At 37.2% G+C, this 17,662-nt stretch overlaps 1 protein-coding gene across 6 annotated transcripts in view; it reads left to right on the top strand.

The window, feature by feature from the left end:
• The window catches only part of ADGRB3 (adhesion G protein-coupled receptor B3), a 465,784-nt gene that overhangs the window by 264,646 nt on the left and 183,476 nt on the right, over positions 1-17,662 (top strand). For all 6 annotated transcript variants that reach the window (XM_009475647.2, XM_087776085.1, XM_087776087.1 and 3 more), the window contains 3 exons: positions 710-856; positions 1,718-1,793; positions 9,665-9,767. In XM_009475647.2, the coding sequence (XP_009473922.1) occupies positions 710-856; positions 1,718-1,793; positions 9,665-9,767 (326 nt within the window). The remainder of the gene's footprint in view (positions 1-709; positions 857-1,717; positions 1,794-9,664; positions 9,768-17,662) is intronic.

Genomic DNA, 17,662 nt, shown 5'->3' with positions numbered 1-17,662 from the left:
GAAAACAGAGAGAAAATGAGAATGAGTAAACAAAATTCCAAACTATTACCAGATTTGATACCTATTTCTTCTGTCTTTCTGTATCTGTTACAGATATAATAGTGATGTTGTTTGAGGGTTTGGGGTTTTTTTAGAAGGAAAAAATATAATTAAGAATTCAGGATGGGGATTATTCTTTCAAGGAAAAGAAATCAAGTGCTATACTGCATTATTCTCATTTGTGTGGAAACAATGAGGTCTTTTAATATGTGAGTCTCCTTAATGGGTCTGTCTTGAAATTGTGCCTGTATAGGGGATAAAAGCTCTGTTATTGCTTCATTATCCTGCATCTAGCAGTTATGTTTCCCAAAGCAATTTGCAGCATCCTCTTCCTTTCATTGTCACATTTGATCATTTTAGAATTTGCTCTGAAGACACGATGTCCTCATGTGTGAATTTCAGGGTATAAGCCAGTACATCCAATAATCCCGGTTAAGAAACTTAATCAGAATCTGGCTGACAAATGATACGATCAATGCCACACAATTAATCCATAATAGAACTGCATAATAAACAGAAGATTACACTTTCTGTGCCAGTTAATGTCTTATAAATTCCTGCTTTACTTGAAATGTATTAAACATTTTTGTTATTGCTGTACTGTTATCGTGGTATGATGCTTTAAAGTCTGAAACACAATTTTATTTGATTTTGTGATTTTTCTTACTAGTGGCTAGTATTCAGAAGCTTCCTGCTGCATCTGTTTTAACTGACATCAATTTCCCCATGAAAGGAAGAAAAGGAATGGTTGATTGGGCACGAAACTCAGAAGACAGGGTTGTTATTCCAAAAAATATCTTCACCCCTATGTCAACAGGTAAAGAAGCATATCAGCATGTTAATTTTGTGTTAGCTTTAACAAGGGAACTCAGAATCTTTCTCTCATAGGACCACTGTAAAATATAGAAGTGGTTATTTTATCCATCTCCCAAAGAAATCCAGTGCCCACAGCTTATCCCAGAGAGTAATGATGGGGCTTCATTTCAGCATCTTGAACAAAAAGTGCTACAGAAATCCTAGACATTATTTTCTACGCTGAAGAGCCAATGCTTAGTTATTGTGCACAGGATTGTACCTGTGGTGGTACGAGGTGACCTGAAGTGCAGCTCTGCTGAACCCCCTGAAGCTGCCACAGTCCAACAGACTGGGCCATTCCAGCAGGTCACCTAACTTTTACCAAAGGATGCTCAGCTTAGCAGGCAAATTACCCTGGCTTCAGATACAATTTACAAATACTGTTGCAGTGCAGATCTCTGACATTAGAGAATTTAGTCACTAGGCATTAAACTCTAAAGACAGTCTTTAAGGATACTTAATTATAAAGGTAAATGAACTATCATGGATGTCAGTACACAATGATGAATTTTTTGAAAATGTGATTTTCAGTCTAAAGACAGTCTTTAAGGATACTTAATTATAAAGGTAAATGAACTATCATGGATGTCAGTACACAATGATGGATTTTTTGAAAATGTGATTTTCAGTAGTTTAAATCTTTTGATATATTCCTGACAGTGCTACATCTTTATGACAGACTTCCAGGATATAATTCAAAATGATGATGGTTTACTTAAAATAAAATTTCTGCTAGAAAGATAAATGGTGTTCACAGATTTTTATGCTGATGAATGCTTGGGAAAGAGAGTTTTAAAATCTTTTTTTTCCTTACTCTTTTCAGAACTAGATGAATCAACTGTATTTGTACTTGGAGCAGTGCTATACAAAAATTTAGAACTCATTTTGCCCACTTTGAGGTAAGAAATTTCATAAATACAATATGAATTAGACTATTTCAGGATCATAACTACACTACATGTCAAGATAAAAGCAGACAACCAAGACCGTTTGCATATTGGTATTGTTGGACTTTTTTCCCTGTTATTTAAAATATATATGTGTATATTTGTCTTTCCTTCATGCTTAGTAACCTGTATGACGGAAATAGCCTTTTTATCAAATTGGCTTAATTTATATTTTATGTAATCTATATTAAACTTAATTACAGAAATGTTCAATTAGAGGTTTGCACATTGATATACATTAATGCTCAGGCCACTTGTACTTGTGCTTCAAACTACCATTTGTCCAGTTAGTACAAGTGATCCAGTAATGACGTCATAACCTGATGTACTAAGGTTGTCTGCTCTACTTCTGTAGAAGTCTGTAGTAGTAGTTTTCCAATTACTTTTTTAGTGCAAGTTGTATTCAGAAGGCACAGCAGAGCTATAGAGAGGATCTATTTTAGAAACAAGACATGCATGTGCCTGAACAGCTGTGGTATGTTAGTTATGAGGGCCATACACATTCATAAAGAAATAGGAGCATCTCTTGTTTCACTTTTTCCTTTCTGTACTTGATGACAGACAATTTGGCAATGAACATTTTCCCCCCTCTTCTCAAATTACTGGTTAAGATAATTTCATGGTCCATTAATACTATCTTATTTCACATGATCCTGTGCACCATCGGTCTACTAATGTCCTTTTACTGTAAAAGAAATGGGTGCAGATTGTGTCACAATAGCTGCTAATGAATTCACAATAATTAGAAAGGATAGTAATTAGAAAGGACAGTAATTAGAAAGACACCACGTTTCCCTATTCTATTTAATCAAAACTTGAGGATTTGAAACAAAGGATGGAAAAACAACAGGTTTTTGCCAAAATCCATTTGAAAACAAACAAGATACAGTCCTAAGGAAAAAAAACAAAACAAAACAAAACAAAACAAAACACTTCACAGTAAAGTTGCAATGCACTGTGCAACGAGTAGCTGCAATGTTGGGGACAGAAATCTCTCTGAGATAGAGCGCAATTTGAACAATGATGTCCTGGCTGGACACCTGGAAGCCTGGTGAGATCCGTCTACGCTTAAGGCGTAGTATGAATGACAGCTCATCCACTTGTGAAATGTCACTAAGCCTTTCCATTTGTTGTGCCAGTTCCCGAAATTAGCCAGGAAGGAAGAGATGTTTGTGAGAGATGTTTTTTCTTCTCTTCTCCTGTATTCAAAAAACAGAGACAAACAGCTATTGTAGTCAGTCCTTTTTGGCAGACCTTAGAGATAACCTGCCAGTCCTAGGAAAGTGTTGAGATGGCCATGTATGTTTCAGACCTTTATATTGTAAACCACAATCTATGATCATGCCTTTTCAGCTCTCAAAGGTCAGTAGTTTTAATTTACAGAAAACAAGTGTGAACCTTGAATGCTGTATATTTACTTATATGAAAAGCCTTTCAGGGCTTTTATTTCATCCATTAGAAAAGTGAGATTTATAGGCCTTACTAGATTTTCCCTAGAATCAATATCATCCCAAGTAGCAGGAATAGGGGCAGAATAGGAACATAAAAATACAGCAACTTACGTACTATGGACTGTGAGAAAGTGCATCTCAGTTCCTAAATTATTTGCTTTTATCTGTTCTGCTTTCAGCTGGTTGCTGATTTACACAGCAAATTTGACCATTTCTCTGTACAATTCAGTTCACAGAGAGGTTTTGTGCGCTTCTAAAGCAGAATGGTCTAATAATCTATGTACATCTATTCATAAATGAAGTCTTTTGAAATTCAAATATGAAGATATCCCACTTTGCCTCTGAATATGTTCAGTATTATTTGAATCCAATTCTCAGCTTCCCAAGAAAAGGAAACAAGCACTATTACTTTCTCTTATGTATGTGAATAAGGAATAAAAGTCATTATTAATCTGTGATATAAAAATATAACACATATTCCCCAGTACCTCTAGTCTGTTCTTTCTTTGGAGTACAGCACCTCAATACTTCTCTGCACTTCTTTAATATTTATAATGAAGTTATACTGAAACTTTTACAATTTATCTCTCATACCTCATCAGGAAGTATACCACACTGGATGTCTTTGCCCATGGCAGTTATATTCAAAATTTGATCTCATGACCTTAAAATAGTACCTCAAAGGTGGCACAATTTCAAACTGTTTTCATAGAATCATAGAATCATTGAACAGTTTGGGTTGGAAGAGACGTTCAAAGATCATCTAGTCCACCCCCCCTGCCATGGGCAGGGACATCTTCCACTAGATCAGGTTCCTCAAAGCCCCCATCCAACCTGACCTTGAACACTTCCAATGATGAGACATACACAGCTTCTCTGGGCAGCCTGTTCCACTGTCTCACCACCTTCATCATAAAAAATTTCTTCCTTATGTCTAATCTAAATTTACCCTCTTTCAGTTTAAACTGTTGCACCTTGTCCTGTCACTACAGGCTTTGGTAAAAAATCTCTCTCCATCTTTCTTATAAGCCCCCTTTAAGTATTAAAAGCCTGCAATAAGGTCTTCGCAGAGCCTTCTCTTCTCCAGGCTGAACAATCCCAGCTCTCTCAGCCTTTCTTCATAGGAGTGGTGTTCCATCCGTCTGATCACTTTCATGGCCCTCCTCTGGACCAGCTCCAACAGATCCATGTCCTTCCTGTACTGCGGACTCCAGAGCTGGATGCAGTACTCCAGGTGGGGTCTCACCAGAGCGGAGTAGAGGGGCAGAATCACCTCCCTCGGCCCGCTGGCCATGCTTCTTTTGATGTGACCCAGGATATGGTTGGCCTTCTGGGCTGCGAGAGCACATTGCCAGCTCATGTCCAGCTTTTCGTCTATCAGTACCCCCAAGTCCTTCTCGTCAGGGCTGCACACAATCCCTTCATCCTCCAGCCTGTACTGATACTGGGGATTACCCCAACCCAGGTACAGGTCCTTGCACTTGTCCTTGTTGAACTTCATGAGGTTCACATGGGCCCACTTCTCAAGCCTGTCAAGGTCCTTCTGGATGGCATCCTTTCCCTCTAGCATATCAACTGCACCACCGAGTTTGGTGTCATCTGCAAACTTGCTGAGGGTGCACTCAATCCCACTATGTCATTGATGAAGGTATTTAATACTATTGAATGCATTTTGATGCATTCAAAACATTTTAATGTTCATTCAGGTGGAATTCTGAATTGGAAAAAAGCTGCAACTGTGGTTAGTGCTGAATTTGTTGTGCTATTATACTCTTTGCAAAAATTAGAACTGCAATGCAGATTTTAAAGGAATCTTTATTATGGGGTGGTTTATCATTTTACGCTCATTCAGGTACATGAATGAAGTGAAGGCTTCTGTACATCCCACTGCATTGGAAAAAGGTTTATTTTTGTTTACTTACATTTTGCAATGAAAAACTGCCATCTTACATGGGTTTATATTAGTTACTATCTATACTAATCTTATTTAACTGTAATAACCACTGTCGTGATAACCATTTTAGTGCTGAACATAGTGAAATTCTTCACCGCAATAGCTTTGTGTATGGAGCAAACACTGTAAAATGTGAAGGGAGCTGACGTCATCTAGTTTCTATATGATACCTAGAAGTGTGGTAGCTATGCACAATGTATGAATTAAAAAAACATTCTGGATAAGCATCTTATGTGATGCTGTTCTAAATAAAATGGCAGTTGACAAAATATGTCAATGGTGGGAATAAAGATAAACAAAACAATAAACCAAGGTAAAATAAGTAAAATGGGCTCATGTTTGAGTTCAAAGGCCACATCATTTATACCTTGACAACCTGATAAAAGAGGTGATTTCTACTGGCTGCAGTTAAATATCCAGAAAGCTTTACCACTTCCTGTGTGATTTCAGTCCCAGGCTTTACAGGAGGTAGGATGAGAATAAAGTAAATATTTGATTGTATGACACCTGTTTTTTGTAGTTTTCAGAAGAACAAAGGTGACATACATTCCCATACGTTCCTTAATATCAGCCCTAAAAGGTACGCAAGCTTCTGCATCACCACAAGGAACTTCTTTCTTTAAAATAAACAAACAAATAAATTAAAAATATCTCAGTATATCTTTAGGGAAAATCTCTCAAAGCACCTAACCACAGAATCCCCATCTGGTACATCACAGGTGTTCTGTGAATAAAATGAGGATTTCATTCTAGGACAGCCTATACAATATATTTCACAAACTCCAAAATTAGCTGCATTTTACCATATGGGCTTGATTTTTCTTGTTTTTACTGGCATAGAGTCTGTTAAAAGCAAGTCTTGTAAACAGTGTGAGACGAGAATTTGGCAATTACATTAATATAGAACTTTTTGGACAATGTGTTTAATCCTAGTGGTACATGTATATTATTCAAAGAATTTTGCCAGGACTGTTTAAAGAAAAGGTTAGGGAAAAGAAAAGCACTTTATTCTTCCATATAAAAATAGAATAATTTTTTTTGTTCATGCACAAGTAAATAAACCTCATCTGATTCTATTTCCTAATATACTTTGCTGTATTGCACTGTTCTTATAATGTCATATGGATTTTTTTTTAAAATCATATATTGAAATATTGAATGTTTGGAGCAGTATAGACTGAATATTATTTCCATAGCTCTTGCATCCCTGAGCACGTTTATGTTATTGTTAGGTTCACAGAAGATTGAATCTCAGTGTAATACTCATCTAAAATATATTATATATAATTCCTCTCCTGGGCACTCTGAAGGAATACATAGCATATTGCCATACTGTAAAATAGTTTTTAACTTTTCGTTTAACGAATAAGAACAAATAAAGAATCAATGGTTTTGCTGTAGCAAGCTTTTTTCCCCATCACTTAAACAACCACCATACTTCTGCTATAATTTCCTGCACTGAAATGTTCTCTTTCCCTATTTGAAACATCATTCCTAACCCCCTCCTTCAGGCGCTATATAACCAAAAAGGTCCTTAAATATCCTTAGGTCAACTTTGATAGACTGAGGACAGAGTACCTCAGGTGGGCTTTTACTGCATAGCATTACTGCTATAGCATCCGTAATTTTTCTGTAATGTATACAACATTTACACATTGAACTATAACTTCTTTCATGCTGTCTTGAGATAGCAACATGCCTTATTCATAAGTTCATTTTTCTTGAGCAACATAGTCATTCCAAAAAGAAAACAGAACCTCAATTTCATATCACATAGAATCAATATCTATATCCTTATAGAAAAGTATACCCTCAAAATGTATACCCAGATAGAAAAAGAACTTAGTAAAATAACTCCATTTTATTAATATTGTTATGAATCCAGATCGGAAAAAAAACTAGGACAGCAGCTCTGGAAGCTCTTCTTGAGCCTTTACTCAATTAAACTTTGTTATCTTGAATCTTTGAGGATTTATTCAACCATAGTTCCAAGGAATTTAATGTATTTTTTGAGTAATTGACTTCAAAATTTGACCCTGGTGTGCATTTTTCTGGACAGTCAGCAGAGCACCATCCTGTACAAGTTCATTTCTCATTAAAGATAAATTTTAGATTTTTTTTTTATGAAGGAGAAAAAGGCAATGGTGAAGTCACTCTCCACCTGTCATAAAAAATCTATAACATAATGCAGTTGCCCAGGAAGTGAGAGAGAGGTCATTCCCATTCTATGTCATTCCCAATATGACAGGGACTGAAATCCACGTATTCCACCTCCCGGGATGTTTTGTACAAGCTGATTACTTAAATTCCTGAATAACTGTTCTAAACACTAAGTTGTTTAAAAAATTATCTTCAACAAAGTTATCAATGGCACTGCACCAGTGGTTTTGAGGGAAATTCTTGTGACTACGATGCTTTGAACTTTAATTCAGTGGCATCTTAACGTGTTATGTGAGTTTAGAATATACTTGCCAGATTGCATTCTTCCAGGGACTGACTGAACAGTTACATATGAGATATACAACTCAGCCCAGGCAGGACAGCAATGAGTGGTGCAGATTTCATTTCACAGTGATATAGCCAGATAAATTTAATTTCTGGTGAAACAGTCTGCTAGGGGCTCTTGAGAATATAAGTGGATTGGTAGGGTTTTAATGAGACTGAGGCAAAATTGATGTACCAAGGTTACAAACTAGGCACCTTAAGTGCTCTTTTGGATCTCACCCTAGAACCATCAGAACTGTACCAAAATTAGACACAGCAAGGAAACGTTTCCCAGTCATAAAGACTGACAGTGATCAAGTACTTAAGTACCAGTGCTTACATTAGCTTTCCAAAATGGACAAAATCTTTTAATAGTTAGTAAGCTCTATTTCCACCTGTCATAATCTGTTAGAGAAATAAGTTTTGTGTTTATTTGGAGTTTTATTTGTTTGGCTTTTTAAAGATGCATTACTTGGGAACATTTATAGATGTTCAGCTACTGTATGTACAGTAAGGTACCGTCATTACTCCTCCTCTACAGAACGCACTGAAAGTTTGCCGAACATTAAATGTTAGTCTGATAGGTATGTTTTCATCAACAATGTGTGAGACTTTAAAGTGCAACCAAAGGGAAGAAATAGAAATTAAGTAAAATAGAAAGCCACTTCCATTATATTTCCATTATATGATTTGGCTGAGTAAAATTGGACTAGAATTCACACCTTGCCCCAGAAGAATAATTTCATTCTTTGTGCTGGGTAAAGTGCTACTGAGTTAAGTTTCTATTACTGTAGCCATGGCAATTCCTGTTTCAATGATCCAGCAAAATGGAATCCTCTCCTAAATACCATTTCCCTAGAGAAAATAAGCAATTAAACAACAATAACAAAAGAATATTTATACTGTCTATTATAATTACATGTAAACTATCTGGTTTCTTCTCTGATAACATCTACCTGTGAATATGTCTTTCTGTGAGGTTTTGTGGTTTTTTATGTGCAATCAGCAGACGTTGAAAGCAGCATTACATACAAAGGAAATACTGTAATGATCATCAGAAACAGTCAGGCTGATAACTGATGGTTGTTCCAAGCCTGATGGGATCATAAGAAGCAAGGATCTCAGACATGAACATCATGTCAACATGTCTTTATGCCTGTATTAGCATAACCTTGGCAATATTAGGTCTGTCCTAGAAAGGTAGCTACAAAACATAGTGATCCACATTTTATGTGAAAAGAGAGATTGATGATGAATTAGAGAAATTAGCAGAAAATTATTATTTTGAGTAACCTGCTACAATAATGTAAGACCAAATCTAATCTCACATATATGAGAAAAAATTGATGGGTTTTGGTGGGATTTCAGTCAAAGCACAACTATGGATTATATTTGAAAAAGTATTTAGATGGTGAAGTTGCCCACTCATATACCAAATTCAATGATTTTTCAAAACGTGGAAACAGATAGGTTTTTCTTCATAAGCACAAAATCAACAGAACTGTAGAATCTCCCATTGCACTCATCCATCTTCACGAGTTTTACAGTTAACAGTCAGAAAAAAGTCCAGCACAGCACTTTGGAAGAAAAATGACTGTCTCTCATAAAACATAACTAGCGGGTCTACGTTGAGAGAAGCAAATGATATGCATTCAAACATTGACAGAATACACCCTTCTAATTAGTAAATCATACTTTAAGGAATGGCACTTCTGCCACCATTGTTGCTCCTCACTCTTTAATGTGTCAGGTATGGTTGGTAATGAGTGAATGTTTTCACCACTTCCAAACAAGCAGATTTTCTCCCTGAATATTTGTCAGCTAGTCACAGAAAATACCAATGAGATACTTCTTTAAAGATAATATCAGAAGCCTCATTTAACCTCATACAAAGTTAAATCTTTCATTTTCACATGTTTTTTTTTTTTTTCCAGGAATTTTACAGTTGTTAATTCAAAAATCATCGTTGTTACTATACGACCTGAGCCCAAAACTACGGATTCTTTCCTGGAGATAGAACTGGCCCATCTGTCTAATGTAAGTACAAGAATAGCTGATATGCTCTTCCAAAAGTATTTATCAGATCATATGGGAAAAATAAGTGGGGTTGTTTTAGATATCAGGTGATAAACCCCAGTTTAACTGTTAAAACTTAAGCCCAGGAACAGTCTAACATACTTTGAAAGGAATGTGTACTTGTTTCATGCATGTATATATGCAAACCAAAATTAATTGTTGTTGCATGAGTTTTGAGGTTTTCATTTAAACAACAATTTCTACCAAAACCTCTCCATTAACTGCTTTGATGGATACAATTGAAAATGTAGTATTGTGCTGAATGCTTAACCTTTTGTTCCCTGCATAGGTCATAAAGCTACATAGTTCTTCAGGCCTTTTCTTCTTTTCTTTCATTGTTTTATACTCAAAAGCCAGTGTTTACCGAATCTGTTGTAGCAGACTTTGAAAAAAATGTTCTGGTACCAATTTAGCTTACAATTCTAATAAAAGTTTGAGATTTTTTGTGCAATTGTTTTTAATTCTATAATTTTCAGCCTTTAGTCTCACATTAAAAATGTTTTAAATCTGAAAAAAGGGATTCCATGCCTGGCTATATGAAAAATATTAACAGTTTTTCTTTCAGCTGTCAGCAATCTCCCAGCAGCCACAGGAAGAACAAAATGTATCTTTTGTGGGAAATTTCTGTCATGTATGATATTGGGGAAATAACGTTAAATAGCAAGCATGGGAGTAATTTATGTAAAGGCGTGGCATATAACCTGTCTGTTTCTGTTACTAAGAGTTAGAGTTTACTTTAAATAAAGTCATAAAGAAACAACTAGAAGATACATAGTTACTAGAGCTTTAGTAAATAGCATTGTTATGCAAAAGACTGTAAAGCTGTGAGTTTTTGTTATAAACAGTTGGCCAAGTGGTCATGTAGGTACAATTCAGCTGGAGGAGTTCCAAATATTTCAATCTGTAGCAAATTTGGATTAGTGTCTCTGGGCAAAGGTATGAAAAATCCTGTTTGAACTCTAGATCTTTGATTTCCATTTTACTCAAGGTTAGAAGAAACTGACTATTTTGCCATCAATGCTCATTATGAATCACCATTCAATTCCCAGAAAAATGATATTACAGAGAACATCTCAGTGAAATTTACTGAAAAGTCAAGAAGAAAAAAAGAAAGGAATAAAGGAACATAAACTGAGCTGACTCTTTACCTTTCATTACGATTAGAAGTTTACTGATGAAGAATTGTGGAGATTTGGGGTTTTATGGTTCTCTATTTAATTTTAAGATGTTTTAGCATGGGTAGGTTTGGCTTTTTGGTTTGGTTTGGGTTTTTTCCCACCTAAGTTACATCATAGAATCATTTAGCTTGGAAAAGACCTTTAAGGTCATCAAGTCCAACTGTTAATCTAACTGCTAGGTCCATTTTTAAACCATGTCCCTAAGCACCACATCCACATGTTATTAACACTTCCAGGGACTGTGATTACACCACTTCCCTGGACAGTCTGTTCCAATGCCTAACCACTCTCTCTGTGTGAAGAAATTTTTCCTAATGTCTAATCTAAATCTCCCCTGGCACAACTTGAGGCCATTTCCTCTTGTCCTGTTGCTTGCTACCTGGGAGAAGAGACCAACCCCCACCTCACTACAACCTCCTTTCAGGTAGCTGTAGAGAGCAATAAGGTCTGCCCTCAGCCTCCTCTTCTCCAGACTAAACAACCCCAACTCCCTCAGCCGCTCCTCATAAGACTTGTTCTCTAGACCCTTCACCAACTTCATTGCCCTTCTTTGGACATGGTCCAGCACCTCAATGTCCTTCTTGTAGTGAGGGGCCCAAAACGGAACACAGTACTCGAGGTGCGGCCTCACCAGTGCCAAATACAGGGGCACGATCACTTCTCTAGTCCTGCTGGCCACACTATTCTTGATACAAGCCAGGATGCCATTGGCCTTCTTGGCCACCTGAGCACACTGCTGGCTCATGGTCAGGCGGCTGTCAACCAACACGCCCAGGTCCTTTTCTGCCAGGCAGCTCTCCAGCCACTCCTCCCCAAGCCTGTAGCATTGCATGGGGTTGTTGTGACCAAAGTGCAGGACCCGGCACTGAGCCTTGTTGAATCTCATACAGTTAGCCCCGGCCCATCGGTCCAGCGTGTCCTTCTGTAGGGCCTTCCTTTCCTACCCTCCAGCAGATTGACACTTCCACCCAACTTGGTGTCATCTGCAAACTTACTGAGGGTGCACTTAATCCCCTCATCAAGATCATCGATAAAGATATTGAACAGAACCGGCCCCAATACATCATATATTAAGAGAAAATATCAGGCTTTAACATAAGTTTTGTTCCTGTCAGAAGAGATCCTGCTTCACTAACCTGGTCTCCTTCTATGACAAGGTGACCCACTTAGTGGATGAGGGGAAGGCTGTGCATGTTGTCTACCTGGACTTTAGTAAGGCTTTTGACACTGTCTCCCACAGCATTCTCCTGGAGAAGCTGGCTGCTCAAAGGCTTGGATAAGTGCACTCTGCGCTGGGTTAAAAACTGGCTGGATTTCCGAGCCCAGAGAGTGGTGGTTAACAGAGTCAAATCCAGTTGGCGGCCGGTCACGAGTGGTGTTCCCCAGGGCTCAGTGTTGGGGCCGGTCCTGTTCAATATCTTCACTGATGATCTGGATGAGGGGATTGAGTGCACCCTCAGTAAGTTTGCAGACAACACCAAGCTGGGTGGAAGTGTCCATCTGTTGGAGTGTAGGAAGGCCCAACAGAAGGACCTGGACAGGCTGGATCGTTGGGCTGAGGCCAACTGTATGAGATTCAACAAGGCTCAGTGCCGGGTCCTGCACTTTGGTCACAACAACCCCATGCAATGCTACAGGCTTGGGGAGGAGTGGCTGGAGAGCTGCCTGGCAGAAAAGGACCTGGGCGTGTTGGTTGACAGCCGCCTGACCATGAGCCAGCAGTGTGCTCAGGTGGCCAAGAAGGCCAATGGCATCCTGGCTTGTATCAGGAATAGTGTGGCCAGCAGGACCAGGGAGGTGATCGTTCCCCTGTATTCGGCACTGGTGAGGCCGCACCTCGAGTACTGTGTTCCGTTTTGGGCCCCTCACTACAAGAAGGACATTGAGGTGCTGGACCATGTCCAAAGAAGGGCAACGAAGCTGGTAAAGGGTCTAAAGAACAAGTGTTACGAGGAGCAACTGAGGGAACTGGGGTTATTTAGTCTGGAGAAGAGGAGGCTGAGGGGAGACCTTATTGCTCTCTACAACTACCTGAAAGAAGGTTGTAGCGAGGTGGGGATCAGTCTCTTCTCCCTAGTAACAAGCGATTGGACGAGAGGGAACGGCCTCAAGCTGTGCCAGGGGAAGTTTAGGTTGGATATTAGGAAAAACTTCTTCACCGAAAGGGTAGTCAGGCATTGGAAGAGGCTGCCCAGGGGAGTGGTTGAGTCTCCATCCCTGGAGGTATTTGAAAGATGGGTAGATGTGATGCTCGAGGACATGGTTTAGTGGTGGACTTGGCAGTGCTAGGTTAACGGTTGGACTCGATGATCTTAAGGGTCTTTTCCAACCTTAACAATTCTATGATTCTATGAAAAATGTAATAGAGTATTTGCTGAAGTAGACCACAAATTAATCCTATATATCAGGGAAAAAACCCTACCTTTGAAATAAAATATTTGTTTTGATCTTACTAAGATCACTATTAAGAAGATTTATGGTATTTCTCAATGCTAGATTTTATTTTCCATTATTTTCACAATGATTGTGGGGCTACTTACATGAGTTGTAGGTAAGGAATATTGGAGTATGACTTCTATAAGTTGAAATTGGAATTACTTCTTTCAAAAGTGTGGGGTAGCAGGTAGGGGAAAAAAAAAGATTGTAATTACTTTGGTCACTTATGCTCGAAAACAAATTGAAAAATTAAAAAAAAATACTAGTAAGCAACGTGTCAATATTGAAAATACTTATAAGCCAAACCAAGCTATTAAAGCCAGCAGAACATAAGCAAGGCTAGACTAACAAAAGGTTGAACTGCTGTCCCCACAAGCTGACATTCTAGAAAATTCTTAGAGAGCCTTTTTTTTTCTTTTTTTTTTTTTTTAATCCATCCATTTGAGTAATTTATAGAGCAAGTTTTTGCCAAGTTTCAAAATCTTGGAAATTAAATGAAACTTCATTGTTACAAAAGGTCAGTTTAGAGACACTGGTTGTCACCGTGCTTTGTCAACCTTTCAGCAACAGAATATTAATAAGTATTGTATTAGCTCATGTCTTGACAAGGCTAAAAGACAATAACCTTGCCAATAGATGTCAGAGCCAATTTTTTTTCCTTTGGCTCAGTTTTTGTCCTGTAATTTAATCCAGAGAAGCATTAAGTGCTTGGAACAAATATTCAGTCCTTGAATTGGACTAACATACATAGTACATTTATATAGGATCTCAGTCCACCTGGATATAAGAGTTGGATGGGCAGATGCAATGACAAAATATTGCTCTAGAAGGTCTGGGAATGTAAACCAGTTCTACAATTTTAATATCTTTAAAAGTTCGGTGATTTTTGTGTTCGAGGCTTAGCCTCCATAATGGAACTTTGGTTTAAAGAACTAAGGCTCTAGATGCAGAGAAACACTATTTTGTAGGTTTGGGTGTTTCTTGCCTTCAAGCTTAATTCTAATCTTCTTTGCTATAATTTTCTTAGCTGAAAATAAGTATTTATTTAATTATAAATATTACTATAGAACAAGCTTTATATGTCACATACAGAAAGATAAAACTAGTATTAATTTATCTTTAGTGTTTGAACATTATATATTAATAATTCACAGATTAATCATTATGTCAATTAAATAGATTAATTATTAAACAGAAAATAAAATACAGAAATTCTCTTTCATCTGATTTATTTTGAATGACTCTTCATGTTGTTATTTTGGTTCTTTTCAATCCTTTGCTCTTTAAATGCTGTTCATTATTCAGAACAGTTTGTTTCCAAATTGATTTAATGACTAATTTTTACACAACCTCTAGAGCATGCCTACTAATATATAGGCGTATACCCACACATTTGTTCTTTTACCTCCCCATCCACTGACTAAATAAAGTAGATAAGAGATTATGAAAAAAAATGGGCAAATGTGATCATTTAATAAGAGTTAATATGTTTAATTCAAATTAACCTTTAAATATTCATTTATTCAAAATTTAACATCATTGCTTCATTTTATATCACAACTAGCCAGTTTATTAATAAAACCAGAAGATTATTTTGTGGAGGAAGTGTAAATCCCAATTACACGTGCTGTTTGGAGTATAACATGGTATTTGGATTTCCAGGTAAATTAAAATACAACAGACACTTGACCACAGTGAGAATATGGTTTGCAATGCATTATTTAGAGAACATGATATTTGGTCTTATGCACTGTGAACACGTTGATGAATGTGGTCACATTTTTCCAGTAGTTTGATTAAAGAGACACCGAAGTAATCTTTTAAAACTGTACAACTTAAACAAAATCCTATTTGCTCCAGAGAGAATATGAACTCTCGCCTTCTGACAGCACAGAAGTTTACTCCAGGGACACTAAAGTAACAAGCCAGCAGTAGCATAGGACATCAAGCTTTCAATGAGGCTGAAAACCCTGGCTACAAAGCACAGTTGGCATTGTGCTGCATAGCTGTCAAAGTTGCCAATCACATCTCGAAAGTTCAGTTTTACATGCCAGGCAGAGATATATATACATACACACTCACACACATATGTCTATTTTTGAGATATCCAAGTCCTGTATTGTAGTGTATGAATCAATACTGCAACAGTCGTAAACATTAATGGACACAGTAGCTGCTTCCTTAGCTGCAGCTAAGTAATTAACTGGCAAGAACTGTGATGAAAGATCGCTGCCCTCGGAGAGAGTGATGGCTGTTGGAGGTAGTTCAACGACAGCAGTGTAAGGAGACATTGCCAGGAGGCCAGACCCAGAAAGACTGTGAGAAAGGGAGCAACAGGTTAAGGACGAAGAAGAAAATAGGAAGACGGGCTTCTTGTGGTCCTTGCAGTGCTTGAAGGGTGTTTGATCAGGATATCAAAAGTGGAAGAAGTTCTGAAAGACTGCTGTGCCCTTGTGAGCTGCCATGCCTGGCGGAGCAAACCCTCACACAAGACCTTCTCAAGGAATAGGAGTAATATTTATCCTGCTTTCCATGTTTCTGCTTAATCTCTCATTAGTGACTGCAATGGCCAAACATACTCTTTTTTTCTTTTTTTAAATTTGAATACATTTCAAAGAGAGTGAAGCGTGTGATCTGACAGCAGCAGTTTTATTGTGTTTCAGCTTTCTGCAAAGGCTTTTATTTCCCTCTGTTTTGTAGATTTTTTTGTAATGGGCATTTTTTCTGAAAGTGTTTTTGTATTCTTTCTACTTGCACTGTGGGAATAGCGAGTACAAACTGTATGATATCTGCTGCTAGAAAGACAGGTCTCAGATCTTAGATATGTAATGTCTTATTACAATTCAGCTATAGGAGTACTTTTTAATATGCATGTAACTGTATCAGATTGCAAGCAGAATTTCTTCACCCAGTCTTAGGATACAAATTAATACTCTTTATAAAATGAAATTTAAAAAAAAGGTTAATTCTGCACCGTCATTCCATTGTTCTTAATTCTTACTCTTCTATATACCCTTCTATCAATGTATCTGAAAGCTTTTGGCTAATGATGCAGGACCTGGTCTCTGAATCTCAATGGGCGTCTTATCCAGCGCTTTGTCCTGTGCCCTCTTCCCTCTCCTCTTCTTTATATTATAAATACTTCAGGGAATGGAACATCCTTTATTTATGTTTGTACAGTGCTATGTTAATATAAAGTGCCATAAGTATATGTTGGTTTTAAATATTTATATTCTACTCATAAAATTCAGTGCAGTCAGCAAAATATTGAAGTAGAGGATCAAAATTTCCCTAAATGCCTCTCTCACAAGCATCTTCAGAAGGACCTTGTTTATCTGTGACAAAGAGGTGGATGGAAGAATTTAAATATTTAATAGATTTTCACTTCACAGGCTGCCATGTTTTTTCTATAAATAAAACACTTTTCAGAATGAAATATCAAGGTGTGTTTTGTCTATATGAAACTATCTTTATATCTGCTGCACCAACACTGTTCATGAGAGAACTATACTAATGTTGACATAAGAAAAGTGTATTCCACCTGTTTCTTCAAATCACCTATGATTTTGTTAAAAGTATATTTTTATTCCATATCTTATATCTAGTTTGTTTATATGGTTCTGACTTCTGGAAATATCCAATGTTTATGATGAACAGGAATACAGTTTTGCAGTTTTTCGCCAGTTAAGCACTTCTAAGTCAATCTGAGTTTTGAGAAAGGAAGATTTACAAGATCAGCGACAAAACTTAAATTTTAGTTTTGTCTCAACTCGTCCTAGGCAGCAAAATAAACATGAGTAATAATAAAGTCATTTCAATTTCCCAAAACATTACCCACAGCTTAATGATATGTAATAAACCTGGATTCCCTTCCTGTTCTAAATCAAATCAGAAATCTTCCACTGATTTCGAAGAGGTTGGAGCTGAGATTGTAAAGCTCAAGAAAAAAATATTTTGAGCAAAAATCTCTGCTGATTTAGGACCTAATTGACAAAAGGACTTGGGTATTGAATGTGGGGTCATCTGAAATCCCAGCCTCCAGACATTTTGCCCAACATATGCTTGAAATTTTTAAAGACATTACTGGTTTTGACATCCAAGTTCCCTAGGGGCCTAAAGTTCTGCTTCTAAACATACCCAGAAATGTTCAGTCAAGTCGAGTCTCTTAACAGATTAACTCTTATCTCATATTTCAATTCTACTAGGATATACCAAATAGACAACTTTATGCTTACCTTATCT

This window comes from Nipponia nippon, unplaced genomic scaffold (genome assembly GCF_047370975.1).
Source record: "Nipponia nippon isolate SJK-2023a ecotype South Korea unplaced genomic scaffold, ASM4737097v1 scaffold_4, whole genome shotgun sequence".
In the NCBI taxonomy this organism is placed as follows: domain Eukaryota; kingdom Metazoa; phylum Chordata; class Aves; order Pelecaniformes; family Threskiornithidae; genus Nipponia; species Nipponia nippon.
Note: the sequence above shows the minus strand (reverse complement) of the source record. Positions and strands in the feature narration are given on the sequence as shown.